Source organism: Diprion similis, chromosome 7 (genome assembly GCF_021155765.1).
Source record: "Diprion similis isolate iyDipSimi1 chromosome 7, iyDipSimi1.1, whole genome shotgun sequence".
Lineage (NCBI taxonomy): Eukaryota > Metazoa > Arthropoda > Insecta > Hymenoptera > Diprionidae > Diprion > Diprion similis.
The window spans coordinates 9744323-9766335 of NC_060111.1; the positions used below are offsets into that span (position 1 = coordinate 9744323).

The 22013-nt window shown below is 38.2% G+C and overlaps 1 protein-coding gene across 1 annotated transcript in view; it reads right to left on the reverse strand.

Annotated features, from left to right (window-relative positions):
• Positions 1–2426: 2426 nt before the first annotated feature.
• LOC124408169 (maltase 1-like) overlaps positions 2427–22013 on the reverse strand; it is a 33544-nt gene continuing 13957 nt past the window's right edge. The window contains exons 2-9 of the mRNA XM_046884909.1: positions 10068–10247; positions 9803–9960; positions 9527–9664; positions 4655–4857; positions 4358–4553; positions 3174–3631; positions 2943–3083; positions 2427–2798 (exon numbers count right to left, since the gene is read on the reverse strand). Of these exons, the coding sequence (XP_046740865.1) occupies positions 2642–2798; positions 2943–3083; positions 3174–3631; positions 4358–4553; positions 4655–4857; positions 9527–9664; positions 9803–9960; positions 10068–10247 (1631 nt within the window). The 3' untranslated portion in view covers positions 2427–2641. The remainder of the gene's footprint in view (positions 2799–2942; positions 3084–3173; positions 3632–4357; positions 4554–4654; positions 4858–9526; positions 9665–9802; positions 9961–10067; positions 10248–22013) is intronic.

Sequence of the window (22013 nt, forward strand, 5' to 3'; positions counted from 1 at the left end):
TTCGCAAATATGGTTAGTCTAAAATAAAAAAAAAATTTCTCCTTAACTACACGGTATTAGCTATGGCGTGACGGACGACTTCGTCAGTAATTTTTTGTACAATATATATATGTTGTAACATTGCGCTAACGACGCAAGTTATGGACCTCCACCTGCACCATAAGTTCTATGAATAACCGGTAGCGACGAGAAGTCCTTACACACGATATGGGTGAAATTAGAATTACCTAGAATATTTTTTCAATTTTTTCCTTGTAAATATCTGTTCCTATATCCCGAACACCTCCCATCCCTTCCCATGAGTGAGCATGGACACAGCATGGACACCCTGGAATATCTTCCTGCTTTTACCCTGGCCAGGTTCCTCAACGCCTCAGCCAAAGTACCTGGGTCTCTGCTACTTCAATGCCAGAGTACCTTCACGGCTACCATCAATCAACGAGACTGTGTCAACCAGCTGATGGGTCTGGTCCAAACTGGGGCAAAACGCCGAGGTATCCAGCCAAATCCAGGCGGATTTTGCGACCCCGAACGTAATCACGTGTCAACGCATTGGGCCACAACCGCATACAATTCCGCATTGCCGTTCCATTTACCGTGAGCGGGCGTAGGCTCTCCTTCGGAGAACTGATCACTGCCCCAGCTGTCGCCAGTGCCTGGAACTAATCCCGCTCGACCTCGCTCAACTTGACGGTACGCCGTCTCGAATCACGAGAGAGACCCGAAGAAAAAGCTGAGTGTCGCGAACCCTGCCAGGGCACCTATCGGCCAGCATCTCCTTGAGTCCACGCAACAATGCCATTTCCAGACTGTCTCCTGTCTTTGTTTTGACGACGCTTGCCAAAAATTGGAGGAGACCGCCATGCGTCACTTCTCGTCTTGCTACCGTACAGACTTGACGTATCTTCCTACGCATTTTATAGTGAAATTGTTCTGTTTGCTTGTGTTAGAGGATTAATATCGCCTTTGTAAGTAGGCTGGCGTTCGCGCATGACTCCCCAAGTTATTATCTTGAAATTTATTATACTAAATAGCTTTGTCTGGATTAGACGCAACCGATCAAAGCCATTGTTATCAGTACTTTTACCTTTTACTTATCACTCCCAGAGCGACAGAAAAAAGTTCAGGAATTTTTTGTCGTAACCTTAGACGAAATACAAAAGAAATCTCCGTCACACCATAACTAATACCATGTAGTTAACGAACACGTGTTTTGTTTTTATTTTAGACCAACCATATTTGCGGAATCATGTATGTACATCGACCGATCGCACATCAGCCAACGCGAAGAAGAATAGCGGGTGAAAATTTTCACCCACTTCCCTTACGATGTACCTAAAAACAAATGATAAAATTATCGATATTGCATTCGTTATTTTTTCGAAATAAATTCGCAAAAATTAGTTTGTTTACACGCTGGTTACAGTAGGATAACCGCTTAACACGACTACAGACGCATAATGATGGTCACTAACCCATCCCCCCATCAATCCCCGAACAAGCTGCCTGTGACATTAATTGTGATTATTATTATTATTAAGATACATTTCAGGAAATATTCGACAGCTGAAATTGAATTTGAACGCTGAAAAAATTTTTACACGGATACTGTTGACACGCTTGCAACTTCATCAATTATTACGCAGTATTTCCTGTTAAAGAAAAAAAAAAATAACCAACTATCGTATTGCATCAGTTTTTACGAAAGCCAGAAAACTGATAGAGTTAAAATTGATTCATATGTATGTACATGTGCGGGGTTTCCCGCTCAGTTTTGGAGTGGCATCGTGACAATTACATGCATGTACCTATCTGCAAAGTTCAATACTCAATTCAATGATCGAAGTAAAAAATGTTCTGTATACATGTTCTGTGTGCATCTCACAAGGGAAATCAGTTTGGTGTACCCCTCTGATTTCGTCGAGACTCAGGTATGTTTTAGAACATTGAAAACTAAGAGACTCGTATTTTTTCAATCCGTGGGAAAACTGTTCAGAGGGGGAAAACGACCTCCAAAGATGGGCACCGAACGGGGTGATTTCTTGATGCACTTGATGTATTTGAATGAAACCAACGCTGAAATATTTTGATAATGAATAGAAACATTTAAGCGCTGGTTTCATTCAAATACATCAAGCGCATCAAGAAATCACCACATTTGGTGCCCATCTTTGGGGGTAATTTTCACCCCTTTGAATCGTATCTTCCGGAGATAAAAGAAAGATGCGTCTGTCAGTTTTCAATGTTCTACAACATACGAGCGTCTCAACGAAATCAGAGGGGGACAATAAACTGACGTTCCTTGTCAGTTGAAGAAATTTAATCACACAGTATCATATCTTTACCAAAGTCTAACCGAAAAAGGTATAAATATCGAGGATGAATTTGAAATTTGTTTCGTATTGTTTAAAAAAAAAACGCGGATGTTCTCTTGTAATCCGTCATTTTCTCCAGCTCTCTGTATAGGTATAATTTACTTCATACTAGTAGCGTACACGCAAGATTCTAAACACATATTTCTTTCGAACTTAAGGCACAGTGTTCTACTCACTACTCTCTTACAATTCTACTGCAAAAACAAGAACGTGCATTCTACGCATTCGAGAATTAGGATTAGTTACTGAAGGAGAAGCATGCAGTCTTAAAAACTGAGAATAGCAAATGCACAAAGTAGCACTATATTCTTCGTAGATGCAGCTAGGCCCTCGCTGGAAGAAGACTCACCATCATCAACGGCGTCCGTTAGTATAACCGCAGCATTGGCTGTCAGTGTAAATCCATCACTGGTGACTTTAGTGCTGTTACAGAAATAATGGAGATAAATCTTGAGGTATCTGACAATACTTTATAACGAATTTTTAAGAAAATTCAACGTTAAAAGAATTGGCATTTTGTGATTAGTTTACCTCTAGAGATTTGTTTAGAATATCACACAGACATACTTATCGAAAACAGCATTGGCAGAACGAACAGCAAGTGTGAGATTGGTTGACACATCTGAGAATACGTCGGTAAGATTGACGGTCTGTTTCGACAAGGCAAGATTGATTGCCACGATGTATGTTGGGTTATCGTCCAGTGATCTAGGTCATGAATAGTTTTCATTGCAACAACTATACCACCATCACTCATCAAAAATAGAACAGCATGTATGGATGTTGGTCAGGGCATACCTTCGCACAATAAGAACTTTGTCGTTGTTTGCAGTTTCAATCTCATAAGTTCCATAACTAAATGTTGGATTTGATCTTAACGCTGAAACTGCTTTGTAAGTTTGAATGTTGCTCAATGTGCTAGCTAGTTGTGATTCTACATTTCTGGTTGAGTAACTTGTGTGCACAGGAAGATAAGCACTCGAGCTTTCGGTAAATCCTGCATTAGACGTGGCGTCCCACTGCATGGGTGTTCTATACGGATCTCTTGTTACATCTGCGTAGCTGTCCTCTCCAGCAGCACAAGCCAAAAGATCAACGGTTTCTGCATAGGTTATGTCAGTGGTGTCAAGCATCGCTATTTCCTCGCCGTAGTATGTGAAAACACGTCCTGGCAATGAAAGGACGAACATATTCAGACCATCGGCACGGTTGAGGCCATATCTCGACGAAATGCGGGAATAATCCTGGTTGGAAAGCTAAGGAAAACACAATATCATCTACAGCTCATAAAGGACGGAACTCTGAAATAGTTATAGACTTATAGAGAGATAGACTGCGCGGTCTTACGGGGCCGCTGAAGCCCAAACAGATGGACAGAGATAATCCTGGAGCCAGTGCTCTCTGTTATACGATCGAAAGAGTGGGGAGCAGCCACCAGGTGGGGAAAGCGATGAGGCAAACAGGGTGTATACTTGTATAAGTCTATATGTCGCCCCTGCCAGGTCATCGATTACAGTGAGACGGCCGGCTCTAGATGTTGTTCTGTTTCTCTTATTATGGCTTCAGCTCGGTGCACAGACGGTGCCGTTTATCTCTATAAGTCTATAATAGTATTTTTCGATACTAGTGCGCAAAGTTGGCAATGCCCGCACGAGTGCGGCGCATTCACGCGAGTTGGCATTGCCAACTTTCGCACTAGTATCGAACTCCATTTTTTGTTACACCTGTAATGGAAAGTCTGACATGACAAATTGAAACCAGTCAAAGAATGAAAACGTCCGGTAATCTTGGAAAAGCGGACTTCCAACAGACCATCTACACCGCCAGCAATGTGCGAAGAATTTTTTCTCGCACCGCTAGCAATGCGCGAAAGCTTTTCCCGAACATGTGTATAAAAGGCCACTTTCGGTGCTTGTAAATGGTGCATAAAAGTGGACTTTCCATGCAGGTGTTACGAAAAAGTAGTTTGGTGATTATGTTACCTTCCAGTTAGAGGTTTGGTTGGATGGAAGTGCCGATATCCATTCATCAATTGTACTCTTGATGTAGGAGGCGTTGGTAGTACTGGTGAACTCCTTGATGAAATGAATGTTCACTGGTGCGATACCTTTGTTTGTGTCATTGCCATAGTACGCCATTAGATTTTCAGTGTTTTCAAAACCTTCTGCGACCACGAATCTAGTGAAACAAAAAGGTAAAACTGTTAGTTTTCGAAGGAAGACGTGTCCAGTAGAACAAATAATATAATTTTAAGGAAAACGGAAACATGTGTCACGTGCTTTGTGATGTTGTTGTTACGTAACACCCAGGTATCTATGCGTTCTCGGAATTTAGAGAGCAGGCCGACGTTATCAGCGAGACCAAAGGTATGGATTAAAGAACCTGTGGGATTATCAGTCAGATCGTCGTCCTCGAGGAAGTAAGGGACTCCATTTATGTAGAAACCATCTACTCCTCTATCTAACCAGAAATCAAGAATGTCCTGTAAATACAAAATTTCATAATTTACACTTGCAGTTGGGTTGTGTTTGAAATCACTTGAGTACTGGTAGCTCTCAAAGTCACTTTCACAAAAAGCATTAGATGCAAGTATCAATGATACTAGAATTAGTCTTTATTCTACGTTTCATTTCTCACTGCAGGCTAAGGCTGAAGGCAGAACGGAGTAAGTTAAAGAAAATTGAATACAATTCCAAAGCCGGTGCAGGTAAGGAGCCCATTAAATAGAAATACGAATTAGCTGCACAAATTTTATACTGTGTAGTGCGAAAATGCCATCACAAAACGAAGACAAAATTTTGTGAAGGGTAATCTACTGGACTAGCGTCGTGCTCCCGTGCGAGATTGCGGAACCGGAGAATCTGGGTTTAAATTCCTCGCACGCCAAGCGGCACCTGAGTGGCAGCCCGAGAAAATTCTAAGACAGGTCACGTCGCTTACCCATCGTGTCCGCAAACAGGGATTTGAATTTACAATTAGTCCAGCTACATCTGGGAATGGTTTTTTACAATTTTTGTTTACGCCTGTGAAAATGCGAGTAGTTCTGTTGGATATCTTGAGACAGATGGGAATACATAATGGTGGCAACTAAATAACTATCCCATCCTTCCCTTACCGCGTACAAGCTAATCGCTTATATAGTCTAGTCAGCAAGTGTGATTCCTGCGAAAAATCGTTAGAATTCTCCTATAAGTATGAGCAATAGCTGATCCGATTCGGAACGCGATTCTGAGAAATAAGTATCTTTCTGTTTTCCCCGCCGATAAAAATTTCAATTGTTAATAATAAAAGAGAAGAAAAAAAACGAAGCCTCAGTTTTTTTGCAATAACTTAAAAATATAAGCGCTAGCGAAAATTTAAAAAAATATTCTTGAAGAATAAACCTCCAATTAAAAAGGCCCGACTCCCGGAACTCTATCTCCAGTACTTATAATTTTAATTTAACGCTGAAAATAGGGCTCCACGCTCGCCCTTCTCCGTTTCACTATCTAGTCCAGGAGAATAAAATTAGGTTCTATTGTGGAAGAAGGATGGTTAGCCGATTTTTTTGTAGGTTCATTAGATACGGACGAACATATTTTCACTTACGCCCCAAAAAGTTAGGTCCGGATTTGTCCGTAACGATTGTTTAAACTTTTGAGACCCCATATATTATTGAATAACGTATTTGTTATGGGTTTTACGCGAAAATTGTTCAAACAAAAGTTGTTCGTCTCATCATTTTGAAAAATGCAAGACGTCGCGAGATCGATTATCATTATTTGTTTAGTTGCAAAATGGAAAGTTCCGTGGAAATAAAAAATTTCTTTTTTTTGTTATAAATTAATGAATAAATAACATGTGGTTTTGGAACTCACGGTACAGATAATGTGAAGTGTCTTCAAAATTATCGTGCAATGCGTTTTTGCTTGTGTTATATAGTTGAGCAACAATCCGCGACAAGCCAAAATCCGTATATCGTCTGCCCTTTTTTATTTAATTGGCCCACGGCTTGTCGAAAAATCATGGAGTCAGTTCGTTAGTAGTACATTCCATAGATGAAAAAAAAAAATTTTTTTTACTCGAAAATCATAATTTTTAGGCGACTTGAAATTTTTGGCTTTTAAACAAATAGAGATATCTCCGGGAATATTCATATTATTGTAAATATTATGATAGATTGTACTTGCCCTTTATTTGACGAGTAATTTAAAAAAAAAAGACCCGAATATCTCGATTAGAACCGGAGATAACGGTGTTTGAATGTTATTATGTTTATTGTTGTTGTAATTAATATTTCGGGGGGGAAAAAAATATCAGTCTTCTCTCAACACCCCAAGCCATCACCGTGAATTTTTTCCGATCCCTAGGTGCGTTATATCTAGTAAAAAAAAATTGCTTAACGTTCGTTGAGCGCCGTTAGCCGGAGGAATGAAGCCGGGCGGCGTGGTGGGGGGGCTCGAGGCTTCGCGCGCGCGGCTGGACTCACCGCTTACTTAACAAATCAATAGCTCGGTTAATAATTATCGTAAAATTTTTTTTTTTCTACGAACTATGATATTTTTTACTCAACAATTTGAATCTGCAATTGGATTTTTAATATTTATAATTTTTTTTTTTTTTTTTAATTTTAGTCATATTCTTAGGAAATATTTCTATAAATAACTTTAGATATGTATTTTTTTGTATGTATTTTTGTATTTTGTATGATTTTGGGCCCCACTTGTGTATTTTGTAATATGACAATAATGTAACAAATAATTTTATCGTATAAAATAATATGTATGCACAAGTTCGAGCAAAAAAAATGTATGTATATTTATAGTCACATGTTCACTATTATTTTATGCATTGGAAAATTAAATATAATTGACGCTTGAATCACTTTAATTTTTCCTACCATTACCCTACGTATTTTTATTTTATTTTTTTTAATTTCGGACAAGTCTAATGTATAAAAATATAATAGCAAAAACCAGTTACAACGCTTGGAATCTCTCTCTCGGTCTTCCATTATATGTGTATATATATATGTATACATACTCATACCACCGTAATTAGGTTTTATTTCATTTCATTTAATCTGAAAACTCAGATATTATATATCTAAAGTTATTTATAGCAATATTTCCTAAGAATATGACTAAAATTAAAAAAAAAAAAAAAAAAATTATAAATATTAAAAATCCAATTGCAGATTCAAATTGTTGAGTAAAAAATATCATAGTTCGTAGAAAAAAAAAAATTTTACGATAATTATTAACCGAGCTATTGGTTTGTTAAGTAAGCGGTGAGTCCAGCCGCGCGCGCGAAGCCTCGAGCCCCCCACCACGCCGCCCGGCTTCATTCCTCCGGCTAACGGTTCTCAACGAACGTTAAGCAATTTTTTTTTACTAGATATAACGCACCTAGGGATCGGAAAAAATTCACGGTGATGGCTTGGGGTGTTGAGAGAAGACTGATATTTTTTTCTCCCCCGAAATATTAATTACAACAACAATAAACATAATAACATTCAAACACCGTTATCTCCGGTTCTAATCGAGATATTCGGGTCTTTTTTTTTTTAAATTACTCGTCAAATAAAGGGCAAGTACAATCTATCATAATATTTACAATAATATGAATATTCCCGGAGATATCTCTATTTGTTTAAAAGCCAAAAATTTCAAGTCGCCTAAAAATTATGATTTTCGAGTAAAAAAAATTTTTTTTTTTCATCTATGGAATGTACTACTAACGAACTGACTCCATGATTTTTCGACAAGCCGTGGGCCAATTAAATAAAAAAGGGCAGACGATATACGGATTTTGGCTTGTCGCGGATTGTTGCTCAACTATATAACACAAGCAAAAGCGCATTGCACGATAATTTTGAAGACACTTCATATTATCTGTACCGTGAGTTCCAAAACCACATGTTATTTATTCATTAATTTATAACAAAAAAAAGAAATTTTTTATTTCCACGGAACTTTCCATTTTGCAACTAAACAAATAATGATAATCGATCTCGCGACGTCTTGTATTTTTCAAAATGATGAGACGAACAACTTTTGTTTGAACAATTTTCGCGTAAAACCCATAACAAATACGTTATTCAATAATATATGGGGTCTCAAAAGTTTAAACAATCGTTACGGACAAATCCGGACCTAACTTTTTGGGGCGTAAGTGAAAATATGTTCGTCCGTATCTAATGAACCTACAAAAAAATCGGCTAACCATCCTTCTTCCACAATAGAAGTCAGTCGATTTTATACCTTATTCGTCTGGACACGCGACGGGATCGGACCCAAAGGCACCCGTAACAACATCTCGGGTAGGTATATGGACGTAAAGACAACTACTCGTCAATACCGTCCCTCTATACCGCAACACACGTCTCAAGAATATACCATAATTTAATCAAATTTTTAAACTGATATTTAATACAATCAAAAAATTATTCTGTCCGGTGTACTGTCTTTAAACGCGGCGCACCCATGCAGTAACGGTCGCGCGGAGCTCTATTTTCAACGTTGAATTAAAATTATAAATACTGGAGGTAGAATTTCGCAGGCGTGGATTTTTTTATTGGAAATTTCTTCTTGTTTAAGAAGGTTTTTTTTAATTTTCGCTAGCGCTAATACTTTTTGATTTATTGCCAAAAAACTGAGGCTTCGTTTTTTTATATATTTTTTAATAACTACAATTGCAATTTTTATCAGTGGGGAAAATAGAGAGATGATCATGTCTCAGAATCACATTCCGAATCGAATGAGCTATCGCTCATATTTTTCGGAGAATTATAATGATCTTTAGCATGAATCACACTTGCTGACAAGACTAAATTGGAACATATCCAACACGGTATGGCGGGTTTGACAGTAAATATCATTAATTTTAGTACGGAACCAATAAAAATGTCCCCTATTTACCTCACCAGTCTCGATTCACCTTACTTTATAGTGATATTGTTTTAACGGCTCTGAAATGATTATTGAGAACAGTCGTGTAAACAGAGTATCGTTTTGATAGATTGAAGGATGATCGATGTTGTCTCCGTAGCTACATGCAGTGACATGTGAAACGACTAAATAAAAGTGTCCTGTTAATCAGGTTTTCATTTCTGGAGCGCGGACATACCTGAAGCCTATGAAATTAAGTACATGTTCATTAAATTATATTACCAGGAGTTCTTCGATTACAGCATCATTCCTCAAGTTCAAGTCGGCTTCGTTTGCGGTAAACTGATGCAAGTACCATTGTTGACGAATTTCGTTCCATGACCAAGCAGAGCCTTCTCCTTCGTCAGATAGTATACTTTCCTGTGTGAAATGGGCAATTCAATGTAGTCAATGTTTTAATTAACAATAAATAGTTTATACTACAAATAATGTGATGAAAGAAAATATTTATCGCTGTTTTGCATGTTTCAACAATTTTTTCATCATATTTGAACCTACCCAATTGTTGGGGGGAAGACTGTATCCACTGGAATTCGTAGTTCCATTATCCCAGATATAGTAGTCCGTGTAAGGATCAGTACGATAAGCTGAGGCATTAAACCAGGTGTGGTTGATGCTTGAATGGTTGGGAATAAAGTCCAGAATCACTTTGAGCCCTAAAATTATAACATCATTTCGATAGTATATTATTTTTCAAGTAAGGGAAACGTCCAAAATCCAGAGATACACGATAAAGGACGTACGCTTTAAAGGAAAAACTTACCAAGGTCATGAGCCGCAGTGATAAGTTCATCGAAATCGTCGAGGTCACCATAAACAGAATCAATGTTTACGTAATCCGTCACGTCGTACCCTGAATCTGAGAGAGGTGAAGGGTAGATTGTGTTTAGCCATATTGTTTCTACTCCTAAGTCCACGAAGTGACTAAGTCGGCTTTTTACACCTGAAATCGAGAAATACGTAAGTTAAAACTGGTATTGCCTTATCTGTTATAACTAAATAGGCCTAATAATAAGAAGTGATGCTTGTGATTTGAAAAATTTTAAGGACGGTCAACTTGATTTTTTTACCTTTAACTGTTTACGAAATGTATGTTGTCGATCTAAAAACTTTGCCTTACTTTGCCTACGACATAGTGCCTAGGCAGTGTGGCTCGATAGTACCAATTAGAATACGAATACGATAAATATTTTTAATTATGGAGCAGACCCTTGCTCTATGAAAAAGCAGCAAGTACATCAAAATAGAAAAAAATGATGATTGATGGAGCCGATGGAGTCTCTTTATCTTGAAGAGTAAAGACGGTCTAGACGACCTGGACGGTCTACACGGCAAGAATATTATTGCATTCTATTAGGAATAAAATTCCGAAAGCATCAATTCCCTAATTTTTTGCAATCAGTATACAGATAACTGAGATATATAATTTGTCGTCATTCTACCTTTGCCGAATTGAGCTATTCGCTCAAGAAGTTTGGTCATGTTAAGACCACAAATGTAGGGAACGGCCTTCGAATACGCGTTAAATGTCAAAAGCAAAGTCACGGTGATGAAACAGAAAAAATACGAAAGCTGACTAAATTTTATTGAAAAATGCATTTTTGATAATTGCCGTACAATTTTTTTCGTGGAAATATCGAGTTTTGAAGCCTGTGCTCGCAGCTGGACCAGCACTTCCGGCGCTGCGGGATGCCGCGTGGTGCGCAAAGTTTAGATCACTCTAAAGCGCGCTTCTCGCCAAGACCGTTACCACTACATAAAAGTATTATGAATATTTTTTTGTTGAAAATTTTGTTCTCTTCATTCTTGTACATTACTATTAGCGACGAAGATTAATGCTTGGCGTATAATGTTTATTTGTTTATTGCAACAGGTTAGATTCTATAATGATCGTTATATACACAATTGACAGAAAGAATATATAATTTAATACATACAAGAGCTCTCCGGGGTGGAATAATCAATAGAAAATGCGAGAATGTGTAAGATTTCTAATTTCAGGGGATCTAGATATTCATATATGCGAAAACAATGCCTTGATATTAAATTATTACAGACCGTGTGAATAATTATGTTGCAAAATAGTTCAGCATATAACTTGGAGAAAAAAAAAATTTAATTCGTACTTCTTGAAAATCTAAATTCGCAGGAAAACAGTTTCAGGGTTTTCTTATTGGGACCTCCGACAACCCAAAAGAGAATATGTGACCAAAATCCCCGTTCGGGTGTTGAGAAGCATTTCTTGTAAGTTATTATTGTCGAGTTAACCAAGCATCATGAGATTATTACTCATAAGTTGTGGTAATGGGTTAAGATTTGAAAATGTTTACGTTTGTTCAAAATCCTTCATTCACCCGAAATATCAATTTTTCAAAAGCTGCTGGACCCCATGCAGGGTGTGGGTTATTTATCGTTTGGTGAGAACGAGGAGGTTGTAAAACTGGAAGATGCGTACCTCAACTCTTTGCTGATTTTCGACGATGTGCGAGAAGCAAGATAATATCAAAACATACTTTAACATCGGCAGGCATCGCGACCTCAATAGCTTTTATCGCAGTAAAATGTATGCGCGTATTCCAAAACACCTGGTGCGTGACAATGCAAATTTATCGGTGGTATTTTGACAGGATGAAATGAGTCTAAAACATATATACAACGATCACGTAAACACCGACATGACGTATCAACAATTTAAGAACTTGTGCTTGGCATACTGGAATGATGGTGAATATAGTTTTGTCGTGATTGATAGAGATAGTGAAATCAACGGTGGAAGATACAGGAAGGGGGTTGACTGCGTTATAAGCATAAACTAATACAAACTTGCACAGTTTAATTGTGACAGTCAAGTCGCCAACATGGAGAGTGCCAATATTCGTCAGCATAGCGATACGTTGAATGAAATATCGAAAACAAGCGATGTCGTACGTCGGAAGCACAAGATGGTCAAGCTGGACAAAGACACGACCGAGCAGGTTATGGGGGAAATGTTCAAGTCTTTAGTAACACCGTTGCAAGAATTGGTGGATACTTCAAAGTAGTAGCAGCAGCATATTAAACAAGAAATGAAAACAGAACTGTCTGATGTTACAATGGCAGAAGATGAAGAAAAAGTAGATGAGAGTACCGAGCATGACGATGATGAGGATATGAATGAGGAGGAGGATTCGAGTATGTAAATGGAAAAACACTGGGTAAATTTTCCACTACAAGCAGGCCGATGAAGAAAACAGTGGATTCCGTGGCGCTATATTTGAAAATGTTCAACACGAGCAAAAAGAAGGATTTAGATACTAGATACGGCGTTCAAAATTTGGCAAACAGCATGACGATTGGTGATTCGCAAATCAATTTCAGCGATAATCCGATCAACGTGGGAGACAACATTTACAACAGAGCGCCAGGATTACGCGAATTACTGTTTAAAAAATCACCAGATACCACGGTTGTGAATGATACGGGCAAGAATAATCACATAAGAACTGTAAGGATAACAAATGCACATCGGAAACGTTACTAAGCCAGTAAAAGTCTTTGCGACGACCCAAAAAGTTCTAGATATAAAAATTTCATTGCACAACATGTCGGCTCACCAAAAAAGTTAGGTAAAGGTTTACCCGACTATAACTGGGATGATCGAAATGAAATTATAGATCGTCTCCGACTACTTATGGCGTCGTAGGCTGCAAGCAATACCTGCCGTTCCAACGAAATATTCGCCATTATTAAAGAGTTGCAGGAAGCTGGAATCATTTATTATTCATGATTCGGGCTGATACCACTATTGAGAGATCTTCGCGAACCAATGCTGCGTTCTTGTCGGTGAGGACCATAATCATTATGAGTCATGGTCCACGACTTTGACTTGCTGTAGGCTGTCATGTGACTGCACAGTCACCCTGATATATCGTGGGAAGATGGCCTCTATCTATACGAAGAAACCGGTGGAAACGAACACTAAGTTGCTGTAAGCCATCGCTCTCCATTCGGTAATTTTGACCGGGAAGCACCCTACGTATATGCCTGTGTCTAAAGGTCCCTAACGATAGGCAACATTGACAGTAAGGTGCAGCGCTGAAAACTTGCACGAGAGGGTGTCAACGACGAAATAACGGGCAGAACATTACATGTCATCTATCGGCCATATTCGAAAACGCGTGACGTAGTCATAACCGATATTTGTCACTAGAGGGATGACCCAATTATGGTAGTGAACAAACGAACCTCCATATAGTTAGCCCCCCATGTGTGTGGATTGGATTAATTCTTTTTGCAATCGTTTGTCGGTCGTTTGTCGGTCAATGATGGACTAATCCGAACGTTTGTCGGTTATTCCTCGATTAGAAAATAATTTTTCAAAATTAGCATAAAAAATTTCTCTAGTTGGCCCCTTGACGGAACTGTTTCCGATTAATTTTGATGGTAATCGATCTAGAATCGTTTGTCGGTGATTGATGGATCATTCTCGCATAGTCAATTTGGATAGTTTCTGTAAAATCGTAGAAACAAAAATCTAATCTGGGTTGTCTATTGCTAATCGCTGCGTGGAATTAGATTTTTGTTTCTACGATTTTACAGAAACTATCCAAATTGACTATGCGAGAATGATCCATCAATCACCGACAAACGATTCTAGATCGATTACCATCAAAATTAATCGGAAACAGTTCCGTCAAGGGGCCAACTAGAGAAATTTTTTATGCTAATTTTGAAAAATTATTTTCTAATCGAGGAATAACCGACAAACGTTCGGATTAGTCCATCATTGACCGATAAACGACCGACAAACGATTGCAAAAAGAATTAATCCAATCCACACACATGGGGGGCTAACTATATGGAGGTAACAAACGACCAATCAACAGAAAGAAGAATCACCTGACGACAACGGCGAGATCGGTGATCTGGACTTCGAACTCTGCATATTCTACGCTCAACCCGCCAGGAGACAGTATCGCTACCACCGCGCTGTTGTTAGTGTAGATTTCCTTCAGCTAACTTTCCTTTCCTTCTTTCTTACTGCTATCGTTAACATCGCTACCGTTCTTCTGCAAAACCCTCTATCGTTGGCACGATCGTTTAGCTCTTCCGATTACCAAACTCTTACCTTTTTTTTTATTATCGATAAGTTTTATTTGAAATTAAAATCAGTGTTTCCATGGTCGAGTTACCGGCCAAGGTAAGGCTTTTGCCGTTGAATTGTATTGTTACAAAGTTGCTAATATCTTTTATTTCCTGGTGTTTTAATTATCTTTTTTGGGGTTGTATAGTGTGCTGACAGTTTATCTGTGAATCACGGTCCACGGCTCTGAGCTGCTGTAAGCCGTTGTGTGGCTGCATGATTTCTTTGATTGAATAATTCTGTTAAAGATTATCGTTGAACGACCTCGTAACTATCGAATAGTTATCTCTGTGGTATCTTCGATTTTCTCTGATTTTCTTGTAATTTTCTATTCCGGCTGCTTGTGTAATCTCTATCGTTTTCAGCAATCGTTGAATTTTCTTTTCTCTTAATTTTCTGTGGTAGTAGTACTAGTACGGAAAACTTACGCAGTTAACAGCTTACTGTATTTGACTGTTTATTGTATTATATTGCTTGATATACTTTATATGCTATTGTGCATGATTTTGTATCGTAAATTGAGTTCCTTGGAGTACATCCGAACGTAAATTAAGCCATTAAATACTACCGTTCTTTTTCTATCGATTATTACTGATTTTGTACCGCATATTTTCTGTTATATGATTAACATTTCTTGCAATATCGTATTTCTCCATTAATTTAAGTTCCGCTTATTATCGCTAACTTTATCATAATAAAAAATATTTAGTGTATTCTCTATCATGAAAATCCTTATCTAAGTTTCTCACTCTCATAATTTTGTATTCTCTCCATGATTGTAAATCGGAATTTCTCTGGTAATCCCATCTTGTATTTTTGACTACTGTAAATTATCATTTTGATTATCTAGCGATAACACTCTCGTGAACTATCTCTCACCATTCACTGTAATTGATATTTTCTCGTCTAAGCTACCGATTTCTGTAAGTTATTACTTGATATACATTTGTTTTATTAGTTATTGTCTATCTTATTCCTCTGTCACTATCGTTTCAAGCTATCGTCAATCCTGTCAACTACTTATTCCTAATAAAGTCCTTTTTCCGATTTAAATTAAAAGACTAGTAATCATCGTAGCATCGTTCTTTGAAAATTGGGTAAAATCAAGTCGCCCAGTGACGTGTAGTTTTGAAGTAGGCCTTGCATTATATCGCTCACTCCGACCTACGTCTAGTTCTCTTTGTTAATTATCACCTTCGTTAAAATTATCGTTTAACTTTATTCAATCGGAAATCTTGTGAAATATTCTTTTTGACTCGTAATTTATTGCTATCTCGTGTAACTAATTTGACCGATTTGGAGCTTGTAAATTCAATCGATAATATACAACTGATTGACCTGTTAACTCTCTTTCACTTCAGTTTATTTCTTTATTTATTAGCAGTTGCTCATCTTCCCAAATAGAGATTTCCATAAACTGGCAAAAATCATTACAACATATTCATTCATCACACAATCATTTATGTAAAATTCGCAGATTGCCAAGGTACGGTCGATTTTATCAATGTTACCGTTGATATAGTTCGTTGATGAACAATGTCCACAGGTTGTGACAATCTGTGTTAATATATCATAAATATTCGCACAGGTTTCAACGAACAGAAGATCATATTTAATATTAATATTTAAATTTGGTGACGTCAAAGATCAGATTAATTTCATTACAATACTAATAAATTAGAAAATGGAAAATTTGTTTACGACTCTACGAGGAATATATAAGGTGTTCAAGACCGATCGTGTAGGCGCCTTCCGTCAAGCCAGCCTAACTTTGAACCCCCACTTGCCTCATGCTATCATATTACCAGTCGATTAACATTGATAGACTGCCATATTCCATATCTGCTACGTTACATTGATTCACATGAAACACGCTTGAAAAATGAGAGGTGATACAGTGGAACCTTTTCTGCGATTACTTATTATTTTGTATGTTTCATAAACACTTGGACCATTTCTATCTTATTACCAATTTGTTGGAGCAGAAAGAGGTTTCACTTTGGCAAGGCGATGTCACGAAATAAAAGGTGGCCCGCAGGTCTGTCAGAAGTTAACATTCTTCGTATCTCATCAGAGTGAACTAGCTTCCACGAAACGACCAACCACTGACTTAACCTATTGATACTTCGGTATCACTAACAGATTCCCAAGAAGACTGCTATAAATGTCAATACCTGTGATCAAATAGCATGCAATACATTTCCATATTCAATAAATCATCTTACCTCATATGATACGCACAAGCGCTGTGATACGTCGTCACCTATCTATGTTTTTTTCATCCAACTACATACATAATAACATCATGATTGTTTTTTATTTCATATATTTCATAGTCACCTCGACCATCCTTATTCAATTATCAATCCGTTAGAACAGACGTAGATTACACTTCAACATGACAACGTGCTGAACAAAGGTACTGTAACGTGGCATTTTAGAATGGCCCGTCACAAGGGCATAAAGCTGAAGGAAACTGCCGTGAAACGAGTCCCTGGCGAGGTACCCAAGAGAACTCGATACAAAATAAGCAATAACTACTAGTAACTAAGGCTTTTCTTTGTAAATTCTGTAATTTCGCACACGGGCGCAAGTTAACAGTGTACTAGAACGACTGCGATCCCAATTACCGAAGGATCAACACCCTTCCTTGATTTATCGAGAGATCAACAGCTACCTACAACTCCCGTTTCCAGCTTCCGCCGAATTCATCTACCGACGATCCGAATGACTAACCTCCCGTACTACTTCGACTGCCAGCTTTCTCAGATGCCGTAAGGGCGACCTACAGGGCAGGCCACGGCCTGTCGTCCCCCGACTTAGCGGCCAGGTGCGGGACCGACCGCTAAAATTCTACGCCAGTTTGATAAAGCCCACGTTCCGAGGATCGACGCAGCCTTTGTATCAGTAAGGACTATAATCATTGTGAGTCATGGTCCACGAACATCGAGTTGCTGTAAGCCGTCGGCGACTGCATTGTCTCCTTCATGTATCGTCGGCAGACGGCCACTGTCCGTACGACGAAGCCGGTGGAGGCAAACAATGAGGCGTTGCTCTCCATTCGGTAACCTTGGCGCAGACCATCTACGTACCTGCCTCTGTCGAGGAAATCTCTAATGATAGGCAACCTGGACAGTACGAAGGAACAGCCAAAGAATTGTGCGAGTTGGTGTCAACGACGAAATCACGAGCACCACATTACGTAGCATCTAGCGGTAATCGTCGAAAACGCATGACCAAGTCGTAACCGATATTCGCCACAGAAGGATGACCTAATTATGGTGAGGAACAAACGACCAATCAGAAGGAAGAAGCACCTGACGACAACGGCGGGATCGGTGATCCGAACTCCGAACTCGGCCTATTCGACGCTCAACCCGCGAGGAGACAGCTTCGCTACCACCTCGCTTTCGTTGACTAAGGTTTTTTCCAACTAATTTTCCTTACCTTCTTCCTTATCGCTATCATTACTATCACGACCGTTTGTTCTGTCGCTACCGTTTATCTTTCACCCTCTATCGTTTTACACTACCGTTAGCTTCTTTCTTTCCTTTAAGCTCTATTACTTTCCTTCCCTTTTGGTTTTCTTCTGCTATCGTTAAGTTTCTTTTAATTTAAACTTAGTGTTTGCTTGCCTGCCGTTGCAAGCCAAGTTAAGGCTTTTGCCTTTGTATTGTACTGTTACGAAGTTGCTCATATCTTTTATTCTCTCGTATCTTAATTACTGCTTTTTGGTTGCATCAAGTGATTTTAGTTTCTCTGTGAATCATGGTCTACGAAGATTGAGTTGCTATAAGCCGTCGTGTGACTGCATAATTTCGTTGAATAATTAATTTCGTAAAAATTATCGCTGAGCAACCTCGTAGCTATCGAATAAGTGAATAAGTATCTTCTGTATTTCTGATTTCTCTGATTCTCTTGTAATTTTATGCTGAAACTGCTTCTGTAATTTCTATCGTCTTTTGCTATCGCTATCTTTTCTTTCTGTGCTAGTATTACTTATCGTATTTTACTGCTTTGCTATCGTACTCCCTATTCTATTTTATTTACTTTTGTGCATGATTTTGTATAGTAACTCGAGTTCTTTGGAGTACAGCTGAGCCTAGATTAAGCCGCTAAATACTACCATACTTTTCTGCCGCTTATTACCAATTTTGTAGCGCTTATTACCTGTTATTATTTTTCCTATTTCTTTTGATATCGTATTTCTCTGTTAATTTAAATTTTGCTTATTGTAATCCGGTGTATTTAATGTATTTCTTCATCTTGCGAACCCTTCTCTAAACCTCTCACTCTCACATATTTTTAGATTCTCTCGTTAATTATAATTTAGAATTTCCTTGTTAGTTTTACCCTTAGTGCATATAGTAGATGGAGGGAGCCTGTCCTATCCTGGCCCATAAGTGGCGATGTTACCAAGGATAGATATAGTAGCATGAGAACCTATCTCTCTCTTACAACATGTGATTGGTCAGTTCAAATCAGCCACCAGACTACGTCAGAGCTGTACCAAGCAGTACGGTAAGGGTGCAGTGCCCGATGTGCCCATGTAGTGAGGCCTTAGAGCTAAGAATGAAGCAGGATGCATTCCAAAGCGTGCACTATTGATGAAACATTAACAATCGCGTCAGTAACCAAATTTCAGAATGGTTCTAAAATGCATAGTTTGTAAAATAGAAAGTGATGATCCAAATCCCAAATTCGGAAAGCAAGTTTTCTTTCGAAAGAAAATTATCCTTTTTTGTTACAATTGTGATCAATTCTTCAGTGTAAATTTATTATGTATATTACATTGAAATGTACATAACATATTATATAAGATATACAATAATAATAAATTTCATACAAAAATTTAGTTAGGTGCCTATCATTGACGCGGGTACTAAATTTACCACGCTACGCTCCTGGCTTAGAAAAAGACAGGTTCTCAAGCTACTCATTCCCTCTCTGTCGTCACACTTTTCGGCCAAAAGGCTCCCTCCATCTACTATATGCTCTAAGGTTTTACCTCGTATTTTTTTACTTTTGTACATTATCAATTCAATTACTGTAAATAATATTCTCTCGTATAAGCTACCGATTTTTGTAAATTATTAATCGACGTCAATCTCTCTTATTAGTTATAGTCTATCGTAAGTTCTATTTTACTCTTTTGTCACTACTGTTCCGAGCTATCGATAATTCTGTCAACTGGCAATTTTTTATAAAGTTTCACTCCCGCTTTGACTCAACAAACTAATAATTATAATAGTTCTTGTAGTGTCGTTTTTCGAAAACTTGTGTAAAATCACGTCGCCCAGCGACGTGTAGTTTTACGTAGACTTTGCATTGTATCGCTTATCCCGACCTACGCTTAATTTCCTATGTTAACTATCACCTTCATTCAAGCTATCGTTTAGCAACTTTATTCTATCGAAAATCTTGTGAAGTATCCTCGTTGACTAACTATTTATTGCTATCTTCTGTAAGAAACTTGACTGATCTAACGCTTGTGAATTTAATCGACGATATACAACTATTGACCTGTTAATTTCTTTGATTCGAGCATATTTCTTCATTTCTTTATTTCCTGATTTCTGCAATTATCGTTAACTGCTTTGGATACCGCCACTCTACCAATACGTGTGAGTACTTGAGCCTATCTAGCAATACAGCGAGTTCTTTAATTATTATTCTCGTATCTTATCTTTCCTTTTTATCTAAAAATTGACGCTGAAGTGTCCGGCGCCCAACGAATATCTTTTATTGTCGTTTAATAGGCTTCCGGATAATTAGAGAATCGTGCCAAAGTGTAAAAGTACACAATCCTACCATGATTGTTTTTTAGTTTATATGTATTACAGCCACTTGGACCATCCCTATTCGATTATCAATTCGTTGGAACAAACACACTTCAACATGACAATGTCCCGACGCAAAAGATGGTTCACAGCTGCTCCAAAGTTGGCACTCTACGTAGACGTATCTCTCATCGTCCTGAACAAACTTCCACTAGCCTGTCAAGCACTAAATTCATCTGCCTATTCATCAGCACCACTGATTTTCCAACGACACTTCTGATAAAGAACGAGAAGCCTATAAGTTGTCTATGGAAGCGTCTGTGATTGTAAATATTGTTGACTGCCGGTAGTCAACAATTTTTACAATCACAGACTGCCGGTAGTCAACAATATTTACCGTCACAGATGCACATAGGGAAATAGATGAGTCGAGAAAAGATTCTTGGCTACCTAAAATATATAGGGCAGACAGAAAGTGGCAGTGTCCGTACAGTTGTGAAAGATAAATAAACACAAAACCCCTCGATACCTTCACGATCGATATATCTCTGTGTCTAGTCAATGTAAGAGCAAGCAAATCCAATCCCGGTCCGCTTTGAATTCCCTTGCACCTCACAGAATTAAGTCTTTTTTATTACTTCTTGTAAAATGTGGAATAATCACTCATTGTACAGTCACCTGAAATATTTTCCCCAGTAGTGGGCACCAATGTTCTAACAAACAAACTCTCATCTCAATATTCAATTTGCAAGTTTTCTGTGACTCTAAACTCTTACTGATGTATTTTCTGCATCTAGTCGTGGTACATCTTATTGAGAAAGTTTTTCTTGCATGTTAGTGTTTACTTGAATATTCTTTTTTTTGTGCTCATATATTCCTATTTCAGATTTTTAATGTTACTTTATGTGACTCTATTGATAGCCTGTTGAAAGTGCTGTAATAATGAGAGAGCAGGCTGTATGTGAGTGAGGCTCTTTAATCTTTTTATATGACTGTAATGAATCAATTAATCAATTTCTCCCCTCCCCCTGCTCCCTCCTCCCCTTTCTCACTCTTTTTCACTCTGTCAGTGCCTAATCGCATTCTACACCACTCTAGCTATATTTAAACATAAACTCTGCCCCCTCCTGCCTATGGGCGCTTCTGATTTCAGAATAAAGCACGTAATTTATTGGTTTTCATTCCAGTGAATGTAGGTGTACCCCAAGGACGACGCACGTCGAGACCATAGAGACAACGCTTCGCCTTATACGACGTTGTACTCTGATTCTTGGCGGGTCCTATTCGCCCATTGGAAAAACGTTGATGCGTTACACGCTCGTTATTCGTAACGTTGTTGTGATTTTTGTCATTCGGTATGCTATCGAGGCGTTTATAGGTCCTCAGTCATAGCTTATGCCATTTTATGCGTGCGTAACTGGGACTAACTCGAGTGATGTTTTCCTCAGCAACTAAAAATCGTCTCTTAAATAGCTTAAACATTCATTAATACTTCTCGAACTATTTTTAAATTTCATCCCATCTCGTTTCGATGTTTCCCGACACTCTACGAGCAGTAAGAGAAGCGAAGAGATCGCTTATTTTACGTTATTTGAGATTCTTTGACGTTGTTTTGCAATGCACAGTTATTCGCTGTGATTTATTATTTAGCGAACGATTTGGAACAATTTTATTTGTACATGGATGATTTCTTTGTCTCATACTCAGAGGATACGTTAAACAGATGAAAAACGCACTATATAACCTTAAGGTGCATATAAAGACCCGTCGTACACCTCGAAAACGCGGGGATGCAAAACTCCTATAC